Genomic DNA, 19,128 nt, shown 5'->3' on the forward strand with positions numbered 1-19,128 from the left:
TACCTATAAACCTCTGATCGTTCACGGATCTGGCTGGCGGTAACCATTGTGTTGAAAACTGTCTTCTTTCCCAGTGTGCTCGGATGATATCCTTGCGTCCGCGACCCTATTGATGATAGCCATTAGCAATGCATAATAATAAAAAGAACAACCTCAGGTCAGAGACCGGGAATTGAATCAAAAAGAGTGGTTTTTAGGTCTGCGGAAAGAAGAGATTTTAGGTTTTAGGTGCGGATGTGAGGAAGAGTTAACCACTCGATTAGGTATGAGCACGCGGATGTGCTTTTAGGATAGGAGAGAGAGGGTTGAACACCCTTATAAAGGTACTTCAGGCAGCTGACCAACCTTGAGTTTAGAGGCCTCCATGGCGCAGCAGAGTTTCCAACGAGAGGTCACCCCCTTCGTGGGTCACATAAATGACGAACATAGATACTCGATGGTAAATACTCCGATGAATTCGCTATGTCAAGTTCGTAATACATACAAGAAAACTATATACAAGAAGAGGACAATGAAACAGGCGTAGAGCCAAGACTAATAATCACATATAAAAAGGTGGAACGGATTATCCACACACGCTTTAAACCAAAGAACGAACAAAGGTAGCAACCTTGTTAGACACACGGCTCGCAAGAGTCATGTCTGACTCATCGGAGAAACCACTCCGTGCAGTCTCGCTAGACCGTCTTCGAGACTGCATCTCCTTGACAAACTTGGGCCATGTGTTTGTCAGGACGAGGTACTTGACGTGGCCCTCTGCGGCGTCAAAGACTGTGGGGCCAAAGGTGTCAGGGATTTCGCCCGTGTAGCGAGCTCCGCTTGTGAGTGTTGGTGAACGGCTTGATCCTGTTCCTGCGGAAGAAGGCATCTCAAAGGGCAGGGCAGGGTCGACGCGGGCCTCGCCGCAGAGGATGCGTGTTGCCTTTTCAAAGATTTCCTCAAGATACTTCAGGTCAGGAGAGGAGAGGTTCAGGGGGAACTCAGCATCGCGGGGGCTAATAAAGTCGGCATAAATCTCGAGGGCCCGGTTGTACGCCTCAATAGTCTGCTCCTTGGAAGGCTCCGCATGCCAGGAAGCCTTCCACCTTGAAAGCCGGGTAAGAAAGGCAATGTTCTCTCCAGAGAAATCACTCAGGGCCGAGAAGTCCTGCAGCGGACCAGGGTTGTCATCAAGGACCTGGTTGAGAGCACTCATAGTAAACAACCGATCTCCCACGGTCGAGTCAGAGTAATCGAGTGTCTGACTCTTATCAGTGATGCTCTGAGAGGGAGAGTGCTTGCGCTCCATGGAATGAGACGTCCTGAGTGTCGTGATCTGTGAGTCGGTCTCCCACCTGGCATTGTGGGCGGCTGCACGCTTGGCCTGCGCCCATTGCCGGATGACCTGGCATGCAGGGACAAAGACGGTGAAAATCTCAAACATGAAGACGGAGAGGTGGATCCTGTAGTTATCAATGATATGTTCTGAACCTGACGTCTTGTTTGACTGTAGTGGAGGTGTACTCACCATTGACTTGGAGCGAAATACATGTTGAACTTGTTGAACGCAGGCACGTAACTCGCAATCAAGAACATGGGCGTAGCATGCAAGCTGATTAACTGTTAGTGAATACCAACGTCAAAGCAGTGAGGAAGACATACTTGGAGATGCAGCATCCAATGGTCTGCGTTCGCCATCCCATGGTATCACGGATACCCCAAGCTCGCCAGATGAGAATAGGAGCGACCTGCAATATGTCAGTGATGAGCCCTCAGTTAACCGACACACACTCACAATCCAAGTCCAGATGACCTGCCAGAGAACAGATGGCCACCATTCCCAACCTCGACCCAGATCGATCAACTGCTCTGGCAGCGTCGCCCCACGGATCTCGGTGCCAGGAATACCAAACGTAGGATGGTACTTGCGACAGGCCAGCCACATACCGACGGTGAGAAGAACCTAACAATAGTCAGCATTGTACAAAGAATTATTAGTAAACAAATATTCACCTGAAAGATCATCCCGAAGCCAATGAAGATCATTATCCTCTTTGTGTAGTTCATGTTCCTGAGTCGACACAGCCACGAACTGTGAGACCCATTGCACCCCATGCTGGCCCGCAGATGAGGACTAGTAAACTGCTTCTGCAGCTTTGCAATATGAAGGAAACGAGTATTAGAAGCCTGGAAAAGAGCGATACCAAGCGGGAACCATATGCCCATGAAGAAATACTGAATATCATACGCCAGGACCGTCGGCACTGTAGCCCCAATGGGATACACGATCTGTCCGAGGACCCAGTAGCAGTGAAGGAACGCGATGGCGGAAAAAGAGAGTGGCATGCCTCGTAGTCTGAGGATAGGATTTTGACGGTTGGCCAGGCAAAATGCCATGCCGGAAAAGACGAGCGTGGTCCATACCGCGCAGAAAGTAACATAAAAGACGCCCACCGAGTCCCAGTTGGGGGGACTCGGTGGCATGTTGTAAATAGTAAGAGCCGGAACCTTGTCCATTGTTGCTGCAAGCAAAACAAGGTTTCGCCGGAGACAAAGCTTCGAAGAGGAAAAAAATTCCAGCTGCGAAGGTTAAGAGCTTTATTCTTGACAGCGGCTCAGGTTGTCTTACTCCCCTGTGTCCTGCATCTTGATGATCGACACCAGGGCTCCCCCACTTGAACCAAGTCCCGGGTTCCCCTCTAAGACGGTGATCGACTTGTTAGTGCGCGATGGTCAAATCACAGCATCTGAGTGCAAAGCGAAAAAGGCCGCAAAGCTTGGAAATTCCGAGACAACTCTACCGCCATGGACCAAAGATCGACATCAGACACGGCACAGCAAACAAGCCAGGGGAAAAGCAAAGAGAGGAAAAACCCAAATCACTCACAGCGTCGCATCCCGAGATCTAAAAAGCCAAGACCATCCTGCATCGCGGCCCCTGCCAATCTCGTATGGCGAAAGGCCCTATTGTGGGACGGAGATCAAACTATCCGGACCCATGGCTGAGACCAAGCAAGTATAAATCCCATCCACGGGTCAAGGGGCAAGGGGAAATAAAAAGCAGGGTCCCCCAGATTGAGCTGCTAGTTGGCCCCGCCAAGATCTGAGCCTGACATTGTCCCCATTTTGGCGTAACTTGGCAAATCTTGGCTTGTGAAATGATGCTATATCGTGGACCGAAAAATCTCGGGCACAACCTTTTTTTTCTTATTTCTATCCGTATATCCAGTGACAACCACTTATTCCGTCTTGTGCAATACTTGTGCCATGCATCAAATAACATACAGGCCTATTTTCTCGGAATCACGCTCATGCTCCCAAGCATTGGTCATATAATTCCTTATGAACCCAACCCGCTGGTACACATGCTCGTACCCTCGGACCTCGTCCGGCTGGTCTCCCCGGGCCTCCGCATCCGCTTTGACCAGGACAAGGGCCGAATCGTCATCATACGCGTTCCTCGTGGTCGGACGGCGACAGAATCTGAGACAGTACACCACTTTATCCGGCAGGTTACGCAACCGAGACAGGTTGTCGGGCCTTTCAAGCTCCTTCGTGGTCTCGTGGCCTTTCTTCTCTAGCCAGACGGTTTTGCCTCTGATGGAGAAGGTGAGGGGCATGATGCGGCCTGTGAGGAATATATAGCCCGATCCCACTGCTCCAAGAGGGTTGTTTTCTTTCTTGGGTTGGCAATCGGTACGGCTCAGGTCGACGTCCACAAAAAACGTGTCATCGACGAAGCTCTCGACACCCCATGTGACACCTCGCTGAGCACTCAGCCAGCTCCAACTAGGAACGATATACTCTGGTTTCTTTCTGGGTTTCTTCTCGTCGGGTTCCTCCTCAGATTCCGCCTCATCAGGCATCCAGCGCAAATGGTTCAGCAAATCCTTCTCCCACAGACCCGCGAGGTACTTCCCCGTTAAACCGTTACGCCACTCGTGGGCCAACCCAGCCACGGCGGGTAAACCGTCTGTTCTTTGCGTGATCTGCTTCTGGGAATACTGAACAATCAGGTCGCGCCATAGTTCGTGATGTTGATCAAACTCTTTGTCCTCTCCCTGACGAGGGTTAGTCAACCATGTCCGACCGGCCCTGAGGCTCTTGGTTCCCGTGATGTATTTGTGTCCCGTCTTCATGATGCGGCGGGCGGGTATCAACGGGTCTTCGTCGTGTTTCTCCAAGGCACCGCACTCGCACTCCATCGAAGAGAGGCAGTCAAAGACAATCTCGTTCTTGGTGTAGTGGAGGACCCGCGTCGCCAGCAACCTTTCTTGGAAACACCAAGCTCGAGTCATCAGAGGGTGGTCCTGAACATCTGTCTGCCTCGTACCCGCGATGGGATTTGAAGAGCCTTTTGCCATGTTGTTCTCCACATTCCACCCAAACACGCCATGTTGAAGGGTCTTTCGACCATAGACCTCCCAAGACTTGCCATCCGGAAAGGTTCCAGAAACCGTCACGTATGGATCCCTTTTAAATAGACAGCCCCCGCTGCCGTCCACCGAGCCAGTGGCAGAGAGTACCAATTCTGCCCCATTGTAGATGGAAGCCATCTTGGCTGCCTCTGTTTGCCAATCGTCGTCATCATCTTGAATGATGCAAAGCGAGTCGATCCAAATGTAGCGAATTCCCAGTTTCCTCGAGATTATGACTGCATCCTGGAACGTCTTGGCCATCGACTCAAACGGGATATTCCTCTTCCGCTCATCAATAGTCGCTTTCTTTGAGACCAAGTGCTGGGTCTTTCCCCAGCAATGAGACAGCGCAATGTACGGCTCGTCAATCCTCTCGGTGGGATTATCCCGTTCAAAAACGTGGATCCCGTCGTTTGACTCAGGACCAATATCGATGACTCGTTTCGGGAGGTCTCGCGTTATCTTGGCCTCGGCTTCAGAACAAACGGCGTGTTCCGTCTTGCATATTTTGATCCATCTCTTAATCCTATCAAAAGATGATTCAGATGCAGGGTCCAACTCGACGTGCCTGGCATGACCGCCAATCTCTGCCGGTAAACTCCAGTCTGGTTTCTCGATAGTCATGCATGGTCCAATAGTTGGCCACGGACATGGAGAGCCTAACCATCATGAATCGGTGTCACATCGACATAGGATTTGCCTGACTCACCTGGCAAAGTGTACAATTCGTAAGCTTCGATAACATCCCAGTCTCCTCCCCGCCCATCCGAGAACATGTCAAAGTCATCCGGCGGATCTCCTCTCACGAGCTTAACCCTCATTGCATTCCCCTTACAGAAAATGATTTCCAACCAAAGCTCGGGGTCCTGGAAGTCCACAGTCCCGTTGGTGAGCTTGTTCAAGACCTCTGTTAGCAATAAACAGGACACACAACCCGATGCCCGCGATTCTGGAATGTCGGGGAGGTAAACTTGGATCTGCCATGAGGCATAGTCTATGCGCCCAGAGCTTGCCCAGGTCGGGGCCTTATCAACATGTCCCTCCTTGGTTGCTTTGGCCGCGTTGGTGAAGCCAGAGTGCTCGTGCATCGAGATACCCGGGAGCGGAACAGCCGTGGTAGCTGAGCCGGCGTAAAGGTCCCAGCAAGTTCGGCATAGCTTTGGATCCCGTCTGATCTCATCTTCGGTGTCCCCCAGAGGAAATGGCGACTCGGTAAGGTTGAGTGAGGACATTTCGATGTGGATTTAACCCCGCAGTAGCAGATCCGTGCTGTAGGGTGGCTCGGGCTATTAGACAATCTGGTGCTTGAGTGAGGGCATTCAAATAAACAAGACAGCTTGCGGGGTCAGCATGAAAGAGGAGAAAGGGTAAGATGCTCGTCGCATAGTCATTTCTGTTCCGGCCCCCAAAGTCATGTGATGACATGGGTTGTGAGGGTCTCTCCGCTGTTCACCCGAGGGAGGATCGTGACGCATTCGAGCACCACGCCGAAACGACAGCCACTGATTGTGCTGGTTTACCAGTGGATGTGATCGATCTCACAGGATCAAGCAATTCGCAGGGCGATGCTGGAAGGACGATTCAATCACGAACCAATTCGCCCGCATCCATCTCTACAAAGCATTCAGACGACACAGCAGAATGGGGATTGATCAAGGTAGGCCCAGCACAATGGGGTGATGCTGTTGTACAGGGTGATATGGTGTCTGTCGGATTTAGCATGGATTATGCTTATTTAGAGGCAATGTTAGGCTTAATAGGTAATACAGAATTACTTTAGGGTAAATAGCTTATATATACTAAAAGAATAATAGCACCTAGATATTGTTTACCTTGCTAGCTGTACCATCGAGCCTCGTTACATGCAAAAGCTTTGTGGCCGGTCTCACAGCAGCTAAAACACTAAGCCGGACCTTGTCGCCGCTTGAAGGTGTTATGCTGGTGGACTCTTCGGGGAGGTAGAAGTACTTCTCCTCCAGCAGCCATCATGCATCGCTCGGCTTGGTGACATCCTTTTCTGACGGTCGACAACCCCGTCACAATATCCTACGTTTATAGAACGCACGTATTTGCACATGTTCTGGACCAAAACTACCAACTTTCTAGACTACTTCATTATTTCAATACGCCTACCCCGCTAAATCGACTATCACGAGACGTAGCCTCGTCACTACGATTAGATTCACCCTACACTTCTACCAACAACAAACCCGGAACGATAAGGTACGTAGAGTCGGCTACCTAACCGTCACATGGAGGACGGCTTCGGATGATAGACAGGGGGCGTCAAGAGTGGGGGAAAGGGCTTATGATTCAGGTTTGAAGAAGCGTGTGACGCGCGCGATGCGCGGAATCCGGCTGAAGCAATCGTCCTGTCCTTGCTCCATTAGGCTATATTAACCTCCGCGGATGGGGGTTATCCTCCACTGTGAGTTAATCTGTTACGTCATGTTTAATTCGCTGAAATCTCATTCCTGAAGCTCGTTTAGCGTAGGCCTTTGTTTAACTTCTAGTCGGCGGTGATGGAGCGGTAAGGTTTACTAAACGGCCGTGTTTATATCACAGGGCTTGACTGCTTGTTCATTGTCGCTTATATAAGGGGGACGGTCTGTCGATGGTGTCGAACAGTCTGGCAGCCTCATCAAGTCGTGATTGCCCTGATGGTAGTTTATGGATGTCAGAATGCCTGCCTGAGTTAGCCAATGACGACAAGGACACAGACATGGTGTTGTGACGCGATCTTACCGGAGCATCAGTTGCCACGTTATTAACGGTTGAATTTGTCAGCGTCTCTCCATACATAAACAAGGACAGCACCACCGTGGATGGCAAATCAGCTCTGCTAATTCCAGTCAATAAACAAATCGTCCTATCAATATTCCCCTGACATCATCAATATGGTCAAGGTCGCCATTGCTGGCATTGGAGGTTGTAAAAGCTGGTCCGATACGTATCGCACAGTCCATCATTAAGACTGACGGATTTCTAGAATTGGCCCAAGAGCTCATCAAGGTGCTTCTGAAAGGAGGTCGGCATGAAATCACAGCATTATCACGCAAGGCAGGTCAACAATGGCTCGTGTTAGAGTTCTGCTTCTCATCTTATCTGCTTCACAGGACTCGCCCCGGAACATCCCACCGGGATTGAGCTGGTCCAAGGTCGATTACAATGATAAGACAAAGTTGGCTCGGGCTTTAACAGGCTTTGATGCTGTTTTATCGTTCATTTTGGTGTTCTCTGATGAGGCATATCGGGCTCAGCTCAACTTGATTGATGCAGCTATTGGAGCCGGCGTTAAGAGATTTGCTCCAAGTGAATGGTCAATGTAAGTTATCCAAACGCAAATTCGTTGTTCGTTACCATCAAGTTGATATGCTGATTCCGGAGCCGCAGGTTTGTGCTGGACCACTATCCAATGTACAGCTACAAGCTTCAAACAAGGCAGTACTTGGAACATTTGAACAGAGATGGCAAGGTGCGTATACCGAAGTTGCAATGGACAAACAAAGTGAGTCTAAAAGCACAAGGTTCTTGAGTACAGTTTATTCACTCCAGGAATTTTCATGGACTACCTTGGCCCACCAGAGAAATTAAGCCAGAAGAACCTCTCTTATAGTGGGCTATTTATCGACTTTGAGAAATGCCGCGCTATTCTTCCAGAATACACTGACGCCCTTATTTCATTCGTTGCAGTTGACGACTTAATCGCAGTCGTAAACGAAGCCTTGGAGTTTGACAGTGATTGGCCTGTCATCGGTGGCATTTCTGGGAGTAGACTGACTATCTCTGAACTCGTTCAGCTTGGCGAGAAAATTCGAGGTGTGTTATTTTGGGAAGAGGGTTGGCCATATTTATTTTCATGCACTAATATATCTCGGTGCAGGTGAGAAATTCACAATCGAAGTGGTTGGTCGGCACGACCTCCAGCTAGGCAAACTTGGGACGTCTTGGATACCGGGCTCTCACCATTCTGGCACTTCCAGTCAACAGCAATTGACGATGGAGCAAATGACAGCATATACGCTCTTGGCAATTCCTGATGGGCATTGGAACCTCTCGGATGAATGGAACAAGCTTCTGCCAGCGCACAAGTTCTTGGATATTGAGACATTTCTAAGAGAAACTTGGAGTTAGACAATACCACTTACTGGATGTGCTATATCTGATACTAGAGGGGGTGGTCATACTCGATGATGTTAACTCGGAGCAGTGGTCAGTTCTAAGGGGGACGGGATAGCCTGCCAGTGTATCCTCCGTTTCCGACCACGTTTTCGGGCTCTTGTATACGTGGTACAGATCAGCTTTCAGTTTCCTATGTCATAGGACTGAACTCGAGGTACCTAGCTATGGTACATTCTCTAATGGTTCTTGTTTAATGTTGATCTCGATCCCCGGTCATATGGCAATATCAGGGCTCAACATGACGGGGTATGTTGAGACTATCTACTCAACATCGACCACTCGCCGAGTGCGAATCTCTTCACTCCAGCTTCGATGGCTGTATCGATTAAGCGCTTCTGAACATCACCGAAAGGGTCTCGAACAGGGTCAATGAAGCACAAGTCTGTGTGTATGCCAGCGAAGATGCGTGTCACGGCCCAAAGACCCCTAGGTCCCATGACCAGAAAATACCCATATCACACCACCAATCACGGTGGATCAGAACGGATCACGTCCTGCAGACCATGATCCCTTAGGTTATAGAGGAGGATTATAGCGAGGGTTAGGTTGATTAGAGCTTAAATGTAATATCTCAGTGAATTGCCAAACTTTGTCTGGTACGTATTAACTTTGAATACAATATTGGAACTTAGGCAGGAGCGCCTTTAGTCAGTGAAAGCTCACTGCATGGTGTCATAATGGGCATTCGTAGAAGAGTTCAGGTCTTCTAACGAGTGATAGGCAAGATAGACAGTTCTTGCTGGTCTTGTACAGAGTGATAACATAAAAATGTCTTGATGATGTTCGATGCCAGCCCCAATATGACCAGTAGAAGTTGATCATAGTTGGATTGGGACCAGTCCGAACAGCTGAAACAGCACGAGCGTGTAGATCTAACAGCTTCAACCACTTTTGATCCATTCTTAGCGTCATGTTCGAAACTAGATATGGAGTAGTTTGAGGTTGAGATGGCAGCTTAGGCCTCAGCCCTCAAATACATGCATTTGAGGTTCCGTCAATATGTTAATTCTTGCCCTCAGTGCTCTCGCAGTGATAGGTTTCAGCCTGCTCTGCACCCTGAGTTTTGGCCTCCACTGCCTCATGCACTTCCATCCGAGCCAGCTGCGTAGCCTCCTTCCAGGTCATATCTTTCCCACCCTCGTACTTGATTTGAAAGAGGCGGTCGACCTGCTCGAGCGATAATTTTGCCGTCTCCACGTAGAAGAACCACGCAATTGGGACGAAGACAAAATTGAAAATACCATACATCAGGTAGTATTTCCACCCAATCGTATCAATCGCCACAGGGGTTACCACAACTACCAGGTAGACGCAAGTCCAATTGACTGCAGTAGCAATAGATGTACCGGTATTCCGCATTCGTTGTGCATTGATCTCGGCAGGATACATGAAGGGAATAGAGAGTAAAGACATGCCATAGAAGACATAATAAAGGAAGATGAAGGTAACAGCCAGAATTGACATGGCCCTGTTGCTGTCGTCGGCGCTGGGTCCGCCATAACGTAGTCCAACTGCCACAAGGGTGAAGCAGACACCACTGCAGCCAACCCCCATGATCATCAGACGTCGACGACCGACTCGATCGATCAGAAAGGCGGCCAAAGCACCCCAAAACATAAGCTGCATAGAGTCGACAGCTGAGAGGATAAGGGCTAGCCGTTCCGACATGCCAAAAGACCGGACGAGCACGACGGGTAGATAATAGGCAATGACGTTTACGCCTCCAATCTGCTGGAATACTGACGTGCCGGCGCCAAGCAGGACACGGCGTAGCGTCTGTTGTTCGCCGTTGCGGAATATCTCCTTTACCGTCACAGCATCTTGAACTGCAGCCTCGTGGCGGACGGATGTCACAAGACGACTAATTTCCTCAACAACAGACGCGTCAGTCTCGGGTTTGGCTGCGAGGCGTGCCAAGATAGTTTGTGCCTCCCCAGTGCGGTCACGCATAACGAGCCATCGGGGTGACTCTGGAGCCACACACACCAGACACATGGTGACCAGGCCGAAGAAGCACTGAAAAGCCAATGGGAAGCGCCAGGATACGGGGTTATCTGGGATGTACGTGAAGCCAAGGTTCATCCAGTTGGTAAGGGCGATTCCAAAGATATTGGTGACCATTTGAAGGACAATCAGCTTGCCGCGGTGTTCGGGCTTAGCCGTCTCAGACTGCCAAACAGGAATGGCGATCGTATTCATGCCATTGCCTATGCCGGCTATAATGCGACCTAGAATCATAGGCGCCAGAGAGTATGAAGCAGCCTGCATAATACCGCCGATGATGAGGATAATGCAGCCCGCAAGAATTGACCGTCGACGACCGATCTTGTCGCCGATAAAGATAGATAGCAGTGTACCCATAATGCAGCCGATATCGTAGGTGGCTACGATCTGGCCCTGGATAGTTGAGCTTGGGTAGTTGAACGTCTTTAGAAAGGTCTGGTTGCTCAGAAGACCACCAAAGACGCCCTGGTCGTATCCAAAAAGGAGAAAACCGCTGCCACAAGCCGCTGTGATACGGTAGCGGAGGGCGTTGCCTTGACTTCCGAAGAGCCGAGGCATGGTTTGGATGAGAAATGATAAATCAAGGTAGTGGGTAGGTATGAAAGGGAGGCTGAGCGAGTATTGTAGATAGGGAAGGGGCTGACTAGAGGAAGATCGGCTTCTTATAGATGAGCGTGCAGTCCGGGCCTGAGATGCTTGCCCTGGGTAGGGAAGTCAGTATTGTCAGCCGGAGAGCCGGTACCTCCCCTTTCCCCCTCCCCAGCTTTCTCCAGGTTCCCCATGGGGTTCGCTCGCTGCGGAGAATTTGACAAAACCTTGGCCCGGCGACGCCTAACCCCCTAAGTTCATATTGGGGACAAGGTTGTAAATTTGTACGCTGTTTGTGTCTGGGGAAGTGTGGAGAAATCCCGTGCCTCTGAATGCAGTTATTGGTAGAGGAATGGGATACAGCTGGCTGGGGATCAAATGGACCCCTTAGGTTCAGTGTTTGGATCGAATCGTTGGATGCGACAGGCCCCTTACAGCCATCGCATGACCCGTGTGGGGAAACCTTGGGGGCAGGTAGGATCTCCACCACCGCGGCTATATGGTTAGATGTAGGCTCTATGGTAAATGCTACGTGTATCAATCTAGGCTATGTGTCCGTACTCACGGATATCACGTCGTTGTATTAGAGCATGTCACATCCATGGCACGCATTCAAATGCACCGCGATTCGGCACATTTCCCAGAGATCAAACGCACCACGACAAATCCGATAGTGTCAAGAGAAACACATAATGACAACGCCAATCAAGCTGAACGTGGGAGTAGTTGGCATTGGCCGTATGGGCCAGTCGCATGCTCTTAACCTGCTTCACAAGACACCTCGTGCTGATTTGCTCTGCGCCTGTTCGCCAGCAGAGCAGGATCTCAGCTGGGGGAGGGAGCACCTGGCACCCCATGGGGTCAAATTATACGCTACCTTTGATGAGATGATTGAGACACCGGGCCTTCAGGCCATTGTCATCGCCTCGTTGTCTGCTCTACACGCCGAACAGACAAAGGCAGCGCTCGACAGGGGCATTCACGTCCTCTGCGAGAAGCCCGTCTGTACTACAGTGAAGGAGGTAAGGGAGATGACCACGGATGATTTGGCGAGTGGTCTGACTGATAATCAAATAGCTTGAGAATATTATCCAACGTGTCGAGGCGAATCCCCAAACAAAGCTGATGGTTGGATTTGTGAGGCGTTTTGACGAAAGCTACCAGGACGCCCTCGCCAAGATCGAAGGAGGGGGGATTGGAAAGCCACTTATCTACCGGTCGCAACAATGTGAGAAGGGAGATACCGGCCCTTTCTTCAAGGGGTACCTTAGGAACTCTGGCGGTATCTTTGTGGACTCAATCATCCACGATATTGATCTCGCATTGATGTTCCTCGGAGGCGATAACTGTATTCCAAAGTCCGTGTCAGCGGTTGGAATAAACGCTGTGCACACAGATCTCAGTGATCTTGGAGATGCTGACAATGCTGTGGGAACGTGCGAGTTTTGGGACGGCCAGTTTGCCTTCTTCTATAACTCACGAATCGCCGCGCATGGATACGACAGTCAGAGTGAAGTATTTGGCACCTCTGGAAAGATATCGGTGAACCTCACGTCGCGAAGAAATCGAGTCGAACTTTGTGATAGGGACGGCTTCATCAAGAGCGATCCGACACCGTCGTGGTACGATCGCTACAAGGATGCTTTCGTGTCGGAGGTGAATGGATGGGTTAACGCGATCTTGGATGGAACACCGATGCCCATCCCTCTGAGATCGTCCTTGACGAGCCTCGTAATTGCTACGTCGCTGCAGGAGAGTCTCAAGACAGGCCAGAAGATCCAGTTTGACCGCTCTGGAAAGCCACTGGAGTTGCCTTATCTTAGATTGTAGGTAGATTAGGCATGCGCATAAATATCACTTGATCACTGTGGCATATGGTGCTGCGTCCATTTGAATTGCTCATACTCTTTTTATGATGTGTTCGTTACATAATTCTATTTAAACACAGCATTAGAAGTGTTGAAAGGTATTATTCTAGACTACCATTAAGCACAGGATGGGAGGAATCAATTATCATTGATATTATGCCAATTGATAATCACTATGAATCACTCTAGAGATGTATCATAACCAAGTATATGGAGGTCACCTATCTAGCAGCGTCTTGCGAAGAGTTTACTAAGTTCAACGAGAGCCACCGACGGTTTATCCACACATCGATAGACGACGAGTTGTACATTTCACTTGACTACTAAACTACTTGCTCGAAAACACCGAGAGTAAATTTGACATATTGAGACTCCGTAAATAGCGTAAATAGACTCCCCACCAGTCGACCTTTCCAGACAAGTCTCGATCTTTCGCCGAGGCGAACATGAGAATAAACATACGTGATGTTAGCCTAACGGATGTTCCCATCCCTCACTCTCGCGGTGGCCAGCATTTGGGTTTGATATGCAGGGTTGAACATTAGGCAACGTACCTGGACATTCTCTGACCAATTAGCCTTGGCACCCGGCGCCGAAGCGGTTTGAACGCGAGACTTCTGGGTAGCCGGAGTAGGTATTAGTTCTTGACGATCAAGAATGGATTGGAGGAACTGTTTACATGTTGCAACCCAGTAACGGGCTGGGCTATCGCGACGGAGGCCGCATCGTGTTATCAGGCGATGTGATGTTGCTGAAGTGAAACATGGTCATGTAAATAGAAAACTCTGCTACGCCCCATTCTCAGTGTGGAAAATCACTGGGGAATTGCTGTGGAATATAGAACCAAAGAATGTTCCTTTAGATATGAAATAGTTCAGCAGGAAGTTGAGTTAAGCATACATATTCCCTTGGACTGCCAAATGAATCAGAGTCCTGCCTTAGTCGCCTCAGACCGGACAATGTCTGGCACCTCCTCACTGAGGCTTCTCTCCTGTGGCTTCCAACCTAGGAACTTCCTGGCTCGCTTGGCCTTGCCCCGAGAGTTCATACCCCAGCTTGCAGCCTCGAACCCGGCAGAAGATTTGACGGCTTCATTAATGGACCAATCTCGAAGCTCAGGGGTTACTTTGAGGAACCCCTGCTTATAGGCTTCTTGGCCGATCTCGGCCGACAGCTCACCCCAAGTATGCTCACCATTCTCAGTGAGGAAGTACCCATGGGCTCCCCAGACCTCGGTGTCATTCTTCCTGGAGGGATCCAACGCAGCTTCTACGAGAAGCCCAAACACCCGGCTCAGGTCATACACATGGACGTTATTCCATTGAGAAAGACCCTTCCCAATGCGAGGGCAGTACTTCTCTCTGAGTATGAAAGCCGCGAGTTCGTAAACTTGGCGTCCACGTCCGGAGGTAGGGCCACGTCCCTTGCCGTAAATAGTAGGCGGGCAGATGATGGCAGTCTTGACTGAGTCCGCGTGCTTGGTCCCGGTGTTTAAGACTATTTTGTCAACGTTACGGTGAAACGCAGCATCTGGCAGGTTTACCAGCTCGTCAACGCCCTCAAAATCATTGAACACTTTGTCGTCATGTTCTCCGAATGTCTTCTTAACTTCTGAGTCAAAGTAGGTAAGAATGCCAGTGCCGCCGGTGTGCAGCCAGAATCCAGGTCGAGAGGCGGAATGCCCTTGCACGAGACCCTTGGCTATAGCCTTTGCACTTCCATCATGGTCTGATGAGTCGGCGGTATCTAGTGACTGTTAGCGTTGCCACTGTGGGATGAGGGCGAGTACCTACGGACGACGATATCGGCCCATGCTGCCTCACGTTCGAGCGTTTCAGTGTCATCAAGCCCGCCGATGACAGCTCGCGCTTTCGGATACTTAGATAGAACCTTGTTCGCCTTTTCCCCTGAGCGAATGAGAAGCGCAAACTCGAGGTCGGGGTACCTCTGGTGGAGGTGGTACAGAGCATCACCTCCGATGTACCCAGTGGCCCCAGTAAGGAAGACTTTGGCTGTCATGGTGAAGATGATTGGATTGTTTGTTAGAAGCTAGGCTGGACGTGATCGTTTTCTGTGCTCGTGATACAGACAGCCGCTCCTTCCTTATCCGCCAGTGCTGTGCTTAAAGCACTGCTTGCACTTTCATGACGTAAATCAGCTCACTGAATGATGACTAAACAGCCTCTACGCCCGAGTGGAGCTTGCGGCTATGAGAGTTTGGATAGCATATCCCATAAGTTGGCAAAAACCTCCGGCGGGGTCACGACTAGGGGGTTGATCCAATTAAAATGCAGAAAATGAAAGGTACTTCCCTTTCCTAGTAAATTAGGCTATGATAGAAGTCCCAGCAATCTTAGTTATTACAAATCGCAACCTTGCAAATCTTGCAGCCGTATACAGTCTGCCCCCCCCTTTTTCTGCGGTTGCCATCAACCTACTCAAGCGGCCTCGTTTTTTTGCTTCTTGGCCTAACCCTGCCAAGCTAATGGCCTTTACAGGCAAGGCAGTCTAACTTTACCTTCCGATTAACATAATTGACCAAACGGATGCCGTGATTACGGCGTTTTTCGAGGTCTTCTTGGTCAAGCTCGTCGCCGGTCCGGTAATGCTTCCTTGCCTAGCTATCACAATGATAGGTATTAAACAAGGCATTAAAAATACACTCTCGCCACTGCGTTTGATTCTTATATCGCTGCCAATTTAGCTGGGGCGCATGAAGCTGCAATAGATAGGTGTTAATAAGGATAACATCGAGGAGAAAGGTCCACGCGAGAGCCTACCAGGGGCCCCGGCGAAGGCGGTGATCATAAGGTGTATATAACCTCAATTGGTCACCCCGGTCAACGTGATTCATTTCGTCGTTATAGGCAGCTACCACTATCGGGATTAAGATGACCTTCTTCGCTTCGTCACTAAAAAAACGCTATATTAGCCGGGCTCGTGAGTGATCTATAGATGGCCTCTTCCTCTCGCGTTAACTGCGTTCGTCGCCCTTGAACACACTTATCATAAAAAGCATAAGGGCGTTGTCTTTCTAAGCGATCTAATTGACCTAAGTAAGAGATAAATTAGTAAGGGATTTGCATATAATCTTATTAAAAGCTCATGCCTTATTATCTGCCATAGGGACGGTTCTGACTTCGTTAAACGTATAGCCGCAAGTTCTACCTTTATCACGCTTCTTATCCCTCTTGAGGTCGGTGTAGATGCCGCTGTCGACGCATGCCGTGCCTATGGCGCCGTAGCCATATGCGCGGAGGCAGCGGAAGAGATCTACGGACGAGAAGAGGTTATCAAAGAAGACATAATATATCGCAAGCGGCAGCGTATTACATAGGGCAATAACGACGCCCTATGTATTATTTAGAGGGATAAGCTTATTATTGACTTCTCCTTCCTTTCCTTCTTGCTTCTTCTGCCTCGTGCCTTTGATCTTCTTCTTCGTGATGCCTGCCGCGCCGTATTGTGAGTCCTTAAGGTGCCACAACCAGTGAATAAAGAAGCCGGCTTAGGCTATAACCCAGATTTTGAAGCCTCGAGGAATAGGCTTTCCTTTGACAAATGCTGTATCGTTAGATCGGCCGGTATAGCATATCATGCCCTCATCTACAGCGAGATAAGAGCCCGGGTGAAAGAGCGCTACCGACATCCTCTATATATGCTCAGACCATTCTTCAACGCCTTGGAAAACCTTAGGTAAGTCGGCATCGTCGGCTTCATTGATCTTCGTGTGGTCGAAGATACGTAGATATCGGTAGATGAGTTAAAACCTCCGCAGAGACATGAACTTCATGATTGAATGAAGAGGGTGTTGATCTCCTAGCCCAGGGGCTCTCCAGTGGCTCGCGATGGTCTTTTCCTTATGAATCCCTATGTAAATCAGCATGCCGAGCCATACATAAATCTACGCGGCAGAGATCCCCTCCCAATCCAAGAGGCGCGAATGTTCTTCGAGGGGCGTATTCCAGCCATCGGCGACCCCATTTTCGAGGCATCTAACGACCCAGCTATTGGTATATTCAACCCATTTCTAAAGCAGCGATATAGGCACAAAAAGCTAGAATAGCTCGAGCGGGCTCTGGGGCAGTTAATCGATATGAAAATCACGATATTCTACGTTGAAAGGTTGAAAGTTGAAGCCGCGAGCCTTATCGGCGGGGAAGTCAGGGCTGCGCGTGGGGTCGTTAGGGCCGACCCGGCCGCCGTGCGTTTCCTTAATAAAGCTCTTGTCATCATAGGCATTAGGTGCCTGTGACTCCTTGGGATCTGATTGTGTATTCATTGTTGAGATGAAAATGATTTCTATGGTGTTTTGCAAAGAAATCCTTCAATGAGAGAACAAAGTGTACCCCTCATGTACTCTCGTCATTATGGCGCTAAGTGGGGCGGGGTACGGAGCGGAGGTTTTTGCCAACTTATGGGATAGCCATATAACCATCCTGAATAATCACGTGCCACCAACGCCGGGCCTTGCCGCCACCACCACAGTCAAAGGCTGGATACCAACAGTGCGTCAATGGTCCTGCACAAATAGACTCGACGTCACTGTGCGTGCTATTCTGTAACCGTTAGGCATCATTGAACTTGAGAAAGGAAGCAGTGTATTCTCTTCGGAGCGCTATGTGAGCAACTCATTTGGTTGGTGCAAATGTCGGACAGGCTACGTTCGCGGCCTCTGAGTCACCACATAGCAATATTTCCCAGAGCAATATACGAGGTATTCAAGCAGGTACATAATTAACAGAATAATGATATTCCTGTGATACTCACTGCGATATCCGGACACTATCTATTTATATTGCGATTTGCCCGTTCATCAAAGAACAGATTGCTTCCATGCTTACAAGAAGACTGTTTTATCTTGTCACTTTGTTGATCTGCCTCAGGACATTCACTTACCGAAGGCAGGCAGAGGCCGGCCACAGCACCAAAGAACACAACCTTCACCCATCAGCAGCCTCTGAACAGCTCAAGGCTGTATGAATGTTGCCTCTTCCCGCCAAGGGCAGGTCTTCCTCGGCAACAAAGGACACAATATTCCCTCAATGAATAGAATCATGGTACAATGCTAACAAGGTTGCCTCCAACGTCGTATCACACTTGAATTGCAAAAAGGAGCAAAGTAATGCCAGTAGCCCGAAGCATGTTGGTTATCGGGATTTGGGCCGAGAGCTGGCGCAACCTCGCACAGGATGCATTCGGTCGCTATGGAACCTCAACGCCCGCATTTTGTCTGGGGCCTCTGTTCCCTGAGGTCCCTTGACCGTGGCTAGAGGTCGCTGGCAAATCTACCGCGCTTATCGTGTCTCTTTATGGCGATGATCCGACTATTGAGGCTGTGGTAACCAACTATAAGAGCACGTCTATAGCAACCAAGTACTATTTCCAAGATCTCTATTCGCGCATCATGGAGTGACAGGTCATGGTCTTGAAGACACAGCTGGTTATCAGCTGATCAGTGAGGCGGAGCAGAAGACAATTATTCTTTGCTTTAGAAGGATGGGGACTGGGTTGTCCGTTACCAATACGGAATTCCTTATTCTTGTTTGGGGTGTAGTGTGTATGCTGCTAAGCAGGAAGGCAGATATGTATCAGATACGCAGGTCCCCCGGGGAAAGGTTAAGTCTTGACGTATATTACAATCCTTGTGTTCGCCAGTGGCACAATTACAAGCATCTTTATTGCTTCAATTTGTGGTCTGTGCCTATGAAGCAGCCTTCCCCTAGCCCTTCTGGGCCAGGTCTTTTCCCATCTGCTTCAACCTTTTACTCCCCTCCTCATGGCCTGAGGCTTAAGGTCGGTCCATGGCTGTAAGGGGTTAAGCCGAGATTGGAGTGTAGATGAAACGTGAGAATGACGGCAGGGGTTAAATGAAGAAGGCAGCCATTATTACTTCCTTTTGGAGGGTGGAATATAGCGTCTTTAGGATCATCTTTAGAGAATGAATGTGGTCATTAAAGCAATTTGTAATGACTTGAGATTTAACTAGGCATACCGTAACTAACCTTCCCATCGTCTTTGAACCAGCGTTAAAAATACCGTAGCTCTTCTGGCGTTTTCTAACCGCACACTAAGCTCGTCTAACGCAT

The 19,128-nt window shown here is 49.4% G+C and overlaps 6 protein-coding genes across 6 annotated transcripts; 2 read left to right on the forward strand and 4 right to left on the reverse strand.

Annotated features, from left to right (window-relative positions):
• Window positions 1-580: 580 nt before the first annotated feature.
• NCS54_01246300 (Hypothetical protein) lies at window positions 581-2,496 on the reverse strand (the record flags this gene model as incomplete). Its single annotated transcript, XM_053157696.1, has 5 exons — window positions 581-1,442; window positions 1,508-1,591; window positions 1,642-1,727; window positions 1,775-1,942; window positions 1,993-2,496. 5 exons carry the CDS (start codon window positions 2,494-2,496, stop codon window positions 581-583), a joined length of 1,704 nt encoding a protein of 567 aa, XP_053013671.1.
• A 755-nt stretch (window positions 2,497-3,251) lies between these two features.
• Window positions 3,252-5,629, reverse strand: NCS54_01246400 (HET domain-containing protein; the record flags this gene model as incomplete). The annotated part of the gene is made up of 2 exons (XM_053157697.1): window positions 3,252-5,056; window positions 5,107-5,629. 2 exons carry the CDS (start codon window positions 5,627-5,629, stop codon window positions 3,252-3,254), a joined length of 2,328 nt encoding a protein of 775 aa, XP_053013672.1.
• A 1,839-nt stretch (window positions 5,630-7,468) lies between these two features.
• Window positions 7,469-8,531, forward strand: NCS54_01246500 (NmrA domain-containing protein; the record flags this gene model as incomplete). Its single annotated transcript, XM_053157698.1, has 4 exons — window positions 7,469-7,722; window positions 7,791-7,872; window positions 7,919-8,216; window positions 8,281-8,531. 4 exons carry the CDS (start codon window positions 7,469-7,471, stop codon window positions 8,529-8,531), a joined length of 885 nt encoding a protein of 294 aa, XP_053013673.1.
• Window positions 8,532-9,581: 1,050 nt separating this feature from the next.
• NCS54_01246600 (Putative hexose carrier protein) lies at window positions 9,582-11,141 on the reverse strand (the record flags this gene model as incomplete). Its single annotated transcript, XM_053157699.1, has 1 exon — window positions 9,582-11,141. One exon carries the CDS (start codon window positions 11,139-11,141, stop codon window positions 9,582-9,584), a length of 1,560 nt encoding a protein of 519 aa, XP_053013674.1.
• A 722-nt stretch (window positions 11,142-11,863) lies between these two features.
• Window positions 11,864-13,001, forward strand: NCS54_01246700 (Oxidoreductase family, alpha/beta domain-containing protein; the record flags this gene model as incomplete). The annotated part of the gene is made up of 2 exons (XM_053157700.1): window positions 11,864-12,193; window positions 12,249-13,001. The coding sequence occupies 2 exons, from the start codon at window positions 11,864-11,866 to the stop codon at window positions 12,999-13,001; spliced, it is 1,083 nt and encodes a 360-aa protein (XP_053013675.1).
• A 963-nt stretch (window positions 13,002-13,964) lies between these two features.
• Window positions 13,965-15,058, reverse strand: NCS54_01246800 (NAD(P)-binding protein; the record flags this gene model as incomplete). Its single annotated transcript, XM_053157701.1, has 2 exons — window positions 13,965-14,785; window positions 14,833-15,058. 2 exons carry the CDS (start codon window positions 15,056-15,058, stop codon window positions 13,965-13,967), a joined length of 1,047 nt encoding a protein of 348 aa, XP_053013676.1.
• Window positions 15,059-19,128: the final 4,070 nt, after the last annotated feature.

The sequence above is a fragment of the Fusarium falciforme genome, chromosome 10 (genome assembly GCF_026873545.1).
Source record: "Fusarium falciforme chromosome 10, complete sequence".
Taxonomy (NCBI): domain Eukaryota; kingdom Fungi; phylum Ascomycota; class Sordariomycetes; order Hypocreales; family Nectriaceae; genus Fusarium; species Fusarium falciforme.